This window comes from Scyliorhinus torazame, chromosome 5, assembly GCF_047496885.1.
Source record: "Scyliorhinus torazame isolate Kashiwa2021f chromosome 5, sScyTor2.1, whole genome shotgun sequence".
In the NCBI taxonomy this organism is placed as follows: Eukaryota; Metazoa; Chordata; class Chondrichthyes; order Carcharhiniformes; family Scyliorhinidae; genus Scyliorhinus; species Scyliorhinus torazame.
In genome coordinates, this window is record NC_092711.1 from 78,862,894 (window position 1) to 78,873,127 (window position 10,234).

Here is a 10,234-nt window from a genome sequence, read left to right on the forward strand (position 1 = left end):
GTTGAATGTTTTCTGACACAATTCACAGCCCAATTCTTCCGCCTGACAATAACCAGATGACCGGGGGCCATTCCTACTCCGTGCCTAACAATGAAACCTGTATTCTTATCAGGATACTGACTAGATCTCTGTTCGGGTTCTTTAGATTCACTGACAGTCAGTTCCACAAGTCCAGATGCAAAAGCACCATTGGGCTGCGGTGGAACAACGGTTAGCTCTGCAAAAAGCTGCTGAGACGGACCTACAGTTTGTAACACTGTCGTTGGAAAACGTCCCTCAGTCGCCCCATAAGTGAAATCTGTTTCTCAGCTGCGTTTATTAACAAGGGTTCTTTTTCTACTTAAGTCTACATTATACACCGTGTTCTCTCCACGGCCGTTTCTGATAATGGTAAGTCTATGTTCAAAGGGACATTGTCTATTGCATGTGTTAGAATCCATCCCAGATTTTGACACAGCCTTTGTTCTGTTGCCGCAACAAGTAACCACAGATTCACTACTCCTGGATTGCCTCTGTTGGAACATCAATATTCAGGGTAAGCTCCGAAATAATTACTGAGGTGATGTAACTCGGTTCATGGAGATAAGTCTCAGGGTTTCCTATACCGGTTTTCAATATTCAGGGTAAGCTCCGAAATAATTACTGAGGTGATGTAACTCGGTTCATGGAGATAAGTCTCAGGGTTTCCTATACCGGTTTTCTGTTCATGTGCACAAGGAGAAAGACAGAATGCAAATGGATCTTACATAATCCTGTCAGTTTTGTTCACTGCGGGCACGGAAATAGACACATTTCGCAGTTTGAGGCATCAAAAACACTCAGCCGGGAAGAAAATAGTCGCGGAGGTTGTTGTACGAGTTTTTGTCTTTTATCTGACACTGTGCCTCACTGCACAGTAATACACCGCTCCGTCCGCCACATACAGTGCGCTTATGTTCAGGTCACCAGACTTTGTGGACTTATCATCAGTCGCCAGATACCGTCCTAAGATTTCATCTTTCTTCAGTTCTGCTACTTTGTACATTATGCAAATTGGAGGATGTGCCTGTTTCTGCCGATACCATTGCATAGTGCTTATAACCTGATCTGTATACTCGCCAATTAACTGCGCTGAACGCCCTTCTAATACAGTTAATGTCACTGGAGACTGAGTCAATGCACATAATCCGCCTGTGAAAGTAGATGAACAAGAGAGCACGAGATTAAAGAGAATAAAGCGAACTTGTGTCTATCTGGACCTGAGTGTGTAAACTCTCATTTGCCAAGCTACGCATAATATGTATACATCTTATCGTTAACGATATTAATGTTTAGTGCAAACTCTTTGCAATCAATATGCTAAACTGTCATGATGAACCTAATCGTATACTGACTGTCCCAGAGTGTCGCCAGTATTAGTAGAAACATGTCTGACTAAATTTCTCAGTGAATGGGAATGAATTGAGTCAGAATGAAAAAGAGAGAGAGATCCCGGGCTCTGTTCAACTCATTGTTCCAGCCACACACTGCAGGGCCAGGCCTATTGTGACATCACTCAGGATACCATCACGATTGGACTTTAACCTGGCGTTGGAAGACGTCTTACTGTGCTCGCCCCAGTCCAACGCCGGCATCTCCACATCACTATTGGCTTTGGCATTGATCTCACGTGACTTTCCAATTAGCATACTGCTGCCTGCCGCCCCCTGCTGACGGATTCTCTTCAATCCAATTTAGAACTACTGAGTGGGTTTATTGAAATACACATCAAAACACAATGTTAAATATTGTGTCCCAGAAACCTAAATAGAAGGTGACTAAGCGCAATCTTTATTTTTCTTGATACTTAGGCGGCAGGGTAGTGCAGTAGCTAGCATTGTCGCTTCACAGCTCCAGGGTCCCGGGTCCGGTTCCTGGCTTGGGTCACTGTATGTGCGGAATCTGCACGTTCTCGCCGTGTCTGCGTGGGTTTCCTCCGAGAGCTCCTGTTTCCTCCCACAATCCAAAAATGTGCGATTAGGTGGATTGACCAAGGTAAATTGCCCTCAGTGCCTGAAGGGGTTGGGTAGCGTTACGGGTATGGGGCGGAGTGGGGTGCTCTTTCTAAGGGCCGGTGCAGACTCGATGGGCCGAATGGTCTCCTTCTGCACTGTAAATTCCATGTTCTATATTTAGCTTGGAAAATGCTATTGATAAGTCAGCAGTTATACACCAGGAAAGCAATAATTGGAAAAAGGAAATGTCAAGTCGTGGGAAAAGGTATGGATGGGGTACACCAGAATCGCACCTGCAATGAGACTTCCCAAAAGAGAACAGTGTAAAGAAACTAAAATTGTTCTCCTTATATCAAAACAGTTAAAGGAGAGACTTAATTATGATTGGCTACAATTGAGTAGATCATACACAACTTTTTCCATAATACAAATAAGCCAAACATCCCGAGTTAAGAGAAAAAAGTCAGATAAATCTTCTTGATTGAAATGGATATGATTAAACCTGGAATGAACTGCTTGAAGGAGAGGTGGAGATACACACTTTCGTATATTTCAAGAGGGAATTGTCGAAAGCTTGGAAAGGGGAAAATGCCAGCCTATGTGAATATGCGAGTGTGATTGGGGCAATTTGGGTAATTCTCTCAAAGAGGTACAAGTAGGATAGGCCGAAGGGCCTCATTTCGTGCTGAAAGTTTCCACGATTCTAATCCCTTCATGACTCTCCTCTATTTGTTCTCAGTCGCTTAAACAGTGAACAGGTGCAGGATGGTCACAGACTTCTGAACGTTCAACCATCGTATTTCCGCTCCATCAATTCCGAGTGCAGCTGCGAGGCACCGCACACCCACTCAATGCTGAGCCTGTGGTATTCCTGTCCAAAGCTTCCGTTTGCTTCTCTCGCTCTGTTCTGATCGTGTTATTGGAGAGAATGGTGCCGCTGGTCCTTGTCATTCGTTGAATCAGCATTTCAGTGGGACAGGATAGGATTCCATGCGCTTCCAGAATTGTAGGCTACCCAAGGAGCATGGGGAGCATGCTCCCGTCGCTCCTCATCACCATCTCTGTTACCAGTAAGTATTTCCTTCCCAGCAAAACATTCATCCTCCTCCTGGATGGGTTAACTCAGATGTTGTTGTTGATAAACAAAAATAACAGTGATTGGTGGGAGATAACGATTATATTGCTCGAAATGAGGCTGATACTAATTGGATTTTTTCGCTATTTTTAAAGTTAGAATCGAACCACCAAGAAAAAGTGGAACAGGCGAATGCTGAAATAACCTCTGACGAGGAAAGTAATGTCCCACAAATCTGCAACTTGACAACAAGCGATTCGAACCTTCATCTGCCCCGGTACAGACAGCGTTCGGCAGCCCCGCAGTACATGCTTGATATTCTGGGAGGAAAGCTATGTCGGAACAGGGATATCACCTACGTTTAATAAAACTACCGGAGTGTTGAGCGAATGATCGGCAACATGCTGATCACTAACAGTGCGATACATTTTGAAGCCATGGATCCAACACTGCTGCAGAAATCGAAAGGATGCTGTTCAAACTCGCGCATTGAGAGTTCTAGTTAGTGCTCCGCAGAGGGCGCTCCCACATTGTTGAACAGAAATAACAGCCAGGCAACCACAATGAGAGTTACGTAAACTTGCAACAAAACACATCCGTTTACAAGAACAGATACTGACCACTTCAGCAGTAACGATAATATGCGAATTCAACTCGCACAGCTACTAACATGAACATGGCGAATCGATCTAAGGTGCCTTAACTCATATCATTCTTTGGATGCCCTTCCCTGCCTACTTGATCTTTATCATAGAACATAGAACAGGCCCAGTACAGGTCGGCCCTCGATGTTGCGCCGACCTGTGAAACCACTCTAAAGCCCATCTACACTATTTCCTTATCGTCCATATGTCTATCCAATTGCCATTTGAATGCCCTTAGTGTTGGCGAGTCCACTACTGTTGCAGGCAGGGCATTCCACGCCCTTACTACTCACATTCTATTTCCTCCAGAATTTCTGATATGATCTTCTCCTCCTCTTTCATTTAAACTTTTCAGATCTTTGATACCCCTTGGTATATTGACTCAATGACTCCAACGCAGTTGTTCATCGATTCATCCAGTTGAACAGATGTTGCGAATGAATCACTTGTTTACGATTGAAGAATGCATTAATCCTGACAAGTCCATGTTGTCCTTACTCTAGTCAATATGGAAAGTTCCTTGCCCAGTGAAGCAGTAGAGCCTCCTTCATTAAATGTTTTTAAGATAAAGATAGATAGTTTTTTGAAGAATAAAGGGATTAAGGGTTATGGTGTTCGGGCCGGAAAGTGGAACTGAGTCCACAAAAGATCAGCCATGATCTCATTGAATGGTGGAGCAGGCTCGAGGGGGGCAGATGATCTACTCCTGCTCCTAGTTCTTATGTTCTATGTTCTTATGTTCTTTAAAACAGATGTCTCAACTCACAAGACCAGAAGAAATATAACTTATATTGAACTGAAGCATTTGTTCAGCAAATCTCTAATGGCGAAATGCTCTCTTCAATTATTAATGCAGCAATCTTATCTTCCTCCGGAAAAACTCAACCAACGTTACACAGTATTTGTTTCGTTATTCAATGCTTAACATCAGTATAAGAATTGAGAATTATGTGTTGTTTATATTTGACCCCTCTGTGTTTTGGTGTGTAACATGCTGCAACCTAAATCCCGTTCATGTATAAGAAAGGAGGAGTGACAGCAAATCCGCACTGAGCCTGGATTCCCACAGTGGTTTTTCCTGTTTCTCCATCAGGAAGACCGTTTTTTCTTTCCAAAATGCTGGTCCAGTTAAGTCCCTGGAATTTCCTCTCATTCAGCTACAGTATCGTTTGTGTCTGTCCTTTTGAGTACACGTAATTACTATCAGACATCCTTCAATCTGGCCTGTTGCATTTGCTGATCCCAATGCCATCTACATTGGAGAGACTAAACGCCGACTTGGTGACCGCTTTGCAAAACACCTTCGCTCCATCCACAAGCTGGAGACAGACCCTCCTGTCGCTTGCTATTTCAACTCACTGTCCTGCTGTAATGTCCACATGTCCGATCATAGCCTTGTGCAATGTTCCCCTGCAGTCCAGCACAAAGCCGAGGAACAGCACGTCATCCTCCGATTTAGACATGTTACAGCCTTGAAGACTTAACAGTCAGCTCAACAACTTCAGACCGTGAAAATCCCTCCTCCCCCTTCACCACATGTTTTTTCCATCAACTTATTTTCATTGCTTCCATTGATATGTTTTAACCCACCATTGTCACACCACCGCTCCCCAGCCCATCCCATCCCTCTTGGGAAATCCACCCCATGTTCCTCATTGTCCTCTGCCATTATTAACACATTCTAAACTGCTAATGCTCCTCTATCAGCACCGTTCTTATCTTTGATTACAACATTCCCTTTTTCTTTTTGTCCAACACATTTTTGTCATCCTCCGCCTATCGCTGGCTCTCAATCGAGGCCCAATGCTTCACGCCCTCCCCCCACGCCCTCCCAAGTCCAAATCTGACCAAAAATCCAGTTGTCCAGCTTCGACAAAGAGTCACCCAGACCCGGAAAGACAGCTGCCATCTCGCTCCACAGAGGCTGTCAGACCTGCTGAGATTGTCCAGTATTTTCTGTTTTTGTTTCCGATTGACGCATCCGCAGTAAGTTGTTTTTATCGCACATTTAGACATGTTTGAAATGGTGATTAAATATGTTCATCTGCATCTGTAAACCCATTAAATTCTGTAGTGGACGAACAAACTGCTAATATCTGAACTGTGCCAAAATAAGAAAATGTTTTTCTTCGCCTTGAAAATTCAGTCCTTCTGACTTTGTTGAATGAATTGTAATGTCTGATGTGAGACTAAATCTCATATTCCTTGAACCAACGAGATTGGGGAACGAACGTACTTTGTGCAAACATTTCTCACAAAGCATGAGAAGTACTTGATGTTTCCGCCCGGCTTCGAACTGGGGACTTTTCGCGTGTTAGGCGAATGTGATAACCACTACAATACAGAAATCACTGGCAGGGCTGCAATCAGTGGACGTGTCAATGTTCAACTTCACTGTGTTGCTGCAGCTTCTCATGGTTCGGCTGAGAGGCCATGTAACTTATTACAAGAATACAGCCGTTTCTTTAAAACCGATGTCTCAACTTATAAAACCATCAGATATCGAACTTTACTGAACTTAAGATAAGTTTTGTTTTGCTTGAAGTGGAAGTTAAATTGAGAAGGCAAAGCTTTCCTAAATAACCACAGCCGATGCGAGAATTGATGATGCCCTGCTCACGTTGCTCTGCATCAAGAATCAGCTGTTCAACCCACTCAGCTGAAGCGGACGCCAATATTTCAAAGTCCGAGCCCGCCAGGAGTCGAACTTGGAAACTCCTGATTCGCACAGCCATAGCCGTACTTGGCTTTTGCTATTCCTCGTTGATGAAGACATGTTACGAGATTGAGGTAATATACAGCAACAGACTAAACTAGACGCATAAGATGTTTCTGCTCGGTTTTGAACCGAGGACGTTTCGCGTGTAAGGCGAATGTGATAACCTCTACACTACAGAAACAACTGGCAATGCAGAAGTCAACAGACCTGTGCCACGTTCAACTGAACTGCCTTCCTGCCGTTTCTCAAGCTTCGATGAGAGGCCATGTCACTTCTTTCAAGAACACGTCTGTTTCTTTAAAACAGATGTCTCAACTTACAAAACCAGAAGAAGTAGAACCTATATTGAACTGAAGCATTTGTTCAGCAAATATCTAACGGCGAAATACTCTCTTCAATTATTAATGCAGCAATCTTATCTTCCTCCGGAAAAACTCAACCAACTTTACACAGTATTTGTTTCGTTTTTCAATGTTTACCATCAGTATAAGAATTGAGAATTATGTGTTGCTTATATTTGACCCCTCTGTGTTTTGATGTGTAACATGCTGCAGCCTAAATCCCGTTCATGTATAAGAAAGGAGGGCCGACAGCAAATCCGCACTGAGCCTGGATTCCCACAGTGGTGTTTCCTCTTTCTCCATCAGGAAGACCGTTTTTTCTTTTCAAATGCTGGTTCAATTAAATCTCTGGAATTTCCTCTCATTCAGCTGCAGTATCGTTTGTGTCTGTCCTTTTGAGTACACATTACTATAAGACATCCTTCAATCTGGCCTGTTGCATTCGCTGATCCCAATGCCACCTACATTGGAGAGACTAAATGCCGACTGGGTGACAGCTTTGCAAAACACCTTCGCTCCATTGACAAGCTGGAGGCAGACCCTCCTGTCGCTTGCTATTTCAACTCACTGTCCTGCTCTCATGTCCACATGTCCGATCTTAGCCTGCTGCAATGTTCCCGTGAAGCCCAGCGCAAAGCTGAGAAACAGCACGTCATCCTCCGATTTAGGCATGTGGACTTAACGGTCAGTTCAACAACTTAAGACTGTGAAAATCCCTCCTCCCCCTTCACCACATGTTTTTTCCATCAACTTATTTTCATTGCTTCCATTGATATGTTTTCCCCCACCACTGTCCCACCGCCTCTCCCCAGCCCATCCCATCCCTCTTGGGAAATCCGCCCCCTGTTCCTTATTGTCCTCTGCCATTGACACATTCTAAGCTGCGAATGCTCCTCTATCAGCACCGTTCTTATCTTTGATTACAGCCATTTACATTCCCTTTTTCTTTCTGTCCAACACATTTTTGTCAGTCTCCGCCTATCGCTGGCCGTCTATCGAGGCCCAATGCTTCACGCCCTCCCCACATGCCTTCCCAAGTCCTAATCTGACCAAAAATCCAGTTGTCCAGCTTTGACAAAGAGTCACCCAGACCCGGAACGACAGCTGACATCTCGCCCCACAGAGGCTGTCAGACCTGCTGAGATTGTCCAGTATTTTCTGTTTTTGTTTCCGATTGACGCATCCGCAGTAATTTGCTTTTATCGTATATTTAGACATGTTTGAAATGGTGATTAAATATGTTCATCTGCATCTGTCAACCCATTAAATTCTGTAGTGGATGAACAAACTGCTAATATCCAAACTGTGCCAAAATAGGAAAGGGTTTTCTTCTCCTTGCGTCTTGTAAATTCAGCACTTCTGACTTTGTTGAAGGAATTTTAATATCTTATGTGAGACCAAATCTCATATTCCTCGAACGTCGGAGACTGGGGAACAAACGTTTTTTGTGCAAACATCCGTCACAGAAAATGAGAAGCGCTGGATATTTCTGCCCGGTTTCGATCCGGGGAACTGTCGCGTGTTAGGCGAATGTGATAACCACTACACTACAGAAATCACTGGCAGGGCGGCAATCAGTGGACGTGTACAATGTTCAACCTCACTGTGTTGCTGCAGCTTCTAATGGTTCGGCTGAGAGGCCATGTCACTTATTACAAGAAGACAGCCGTTTCTTTAAAACCGATGTCACAACTTATAAAACAATCAGATATCGAACTTTACTGAACTTAAGATAAGTTATGTTTTGCTTGAAGTGGAAGTTAAATTCAGAAGGCAGGGCTTTCATAAATAACCACACCCGATACGAGAATCGATGATGCCCGGCTCACTTCAGCATCAAGAACCAGCTGTCCCACCCACTGAGTTAAAGCGCACGCCAAAAGTTTGAACTCCGAGCGAGCCAGGAGTCCAACCTGGGATCTCCTGATTCGTAGTCAGACGCGTTATCCATTGCGCAACTGGCACACAGCAGTGCTAGGCTTTTGCTATTCTTCGATGATGAAGACCAGTTATGAGATTGAAGTCATGTTCAGCAACAGACTAAATTAGAACCACGAAATGCTTCTGCCCGGTTTCGAACTGGAGACCATTCGCGTGTAAGGCGAATGTGATAACCACTAAACTACAGAAACAGCTGGCAATGCAGAAGCCAATGGACCTGTGCCACGTTCACTGAACTGCCTTGCTGCAGCTTCTTATGGTTCGGCTGAGAGGCCATGTCACTTCTTACATGAACACGTCTGTCTCTTTAAAACAGATGTCTCAACTTACAAGCCGGAAGAAGTAGAACCTATATTGAAGTGAAGCATTTGTTCATCAAATCTCTCACGGCGAAATGCTCTCTTCCATTATTAATGCAGCATTCTTAATTCCTCCAGAAAAAAGCAACCAACCTTACACAATATTTGTTTCGTTATTCAATGCTTAAGTTGAGTTTAAGAATTGAGAATTACGTGTTTCTTATATGTTACCTCTCTGTGTTTTGGTGTGTAACATGCTGCAACCTAAATACCGTTCATGTATAAGAAAGGAGGGGTGACAGCAAATCCGCACTGAGCCTGGATTCCCACAGTGGTTTTTCCTGTTTCTCCATCAGGAAGACCGTTTTTACTTTCCCAAAGCTGGTTCAGTTAAGACTCTGGCATTTCCTCTAAGTCAGTTACAGTGCCGTTTGTGTCTGTCCTTTTGAGTACACATTACTATCAGAAATCCTTCAATCAGGCCTGTTGCATTTGCTGATCCCAATGCCATCTACTCTACATTGGAGAGACTAAATGCCGACTGGGTTACCGTTTTGGAAAACACCTTCGCTCCATCGACAAACTGGTGGCAGACTCCAAAAGAATTCCCGATTGTCCCTCCTGATATTCAGAGATAACATTCATTGGTTTGAAGTATGCGTGCACCTGGACAAAGCTCCAGCACTCTTATTGGTTAAAGTCAGATGCTGCTGTGTACTACAGTGCAGTAAGACAGGGGGAAAAGCTACCCAGTCTGGGGTTCTGGTGCCGTAGTAGTAATGCCACTAAGTTAGTCGAATGAAATTTGTAATAGGAAACCAAATTCGGTGATTATATTCGTGAAACAGTCATCGCTATGTCCATAAATGCCTAACTGGTTCACTAGTGTCCTTTATGGAAGGAAATATGTGACCCTGAACTGGTCTGACCTAAATCTGACTCAATATGTGGTTGATTTTTCACTGTCCGCTGAAATAACCTAGCAAGTAAAAATCTTGAACACACATAATTAAATGTGAATTTTATATCAACCGTGTTATTTAATAGAACAAAATATAATTTCACAGTTTTCTTCAAATTACAATTACATTCCTCTCAATGTCACACAAAATCAGAGCTAATCGAAACAGAATGTATTTGTATTCGGCCCTGTTGTAGCTGCCCTGGCAGTCTTTGCCGCTGAATGCAGCTGTTTCCTGCTCTATCTGGCATTGAAATATTTTATGGGACGGTGCAGTGAAA

At 43.6% G+C, this 10,234-nt stretch overlaps 1 non-coding gene and 1 gene segment (V, D, J or C); both read right to left on the reverse strand.

The window, feature by feature from the left end:
* Positions 1–868: 868 nt before the first annotated feature.
* Positions 869–6,427, reverse strand: LOC140422664 (T cell receptor alpha variable 10-like). The segment is given in 2 exon segments: positions 869–1,170; positions 6,313–6,427. Coding segments are annotated over 2 exon segments (417 nt in total).
* A 92-nt stretch (positions 6,428–6,519) lies between these two features.
* trnav-uac (transfer RNA valine (anticodon UAC)) lies at positions 6,520–6,592 on the reverse strand. Its single transcript has one exon. It is a non-coding gene; the product is annotated as a tRNA-Val (tRNA).
* Positions 6,593–10,234: the final 3,642 nt, after the last annotated feature.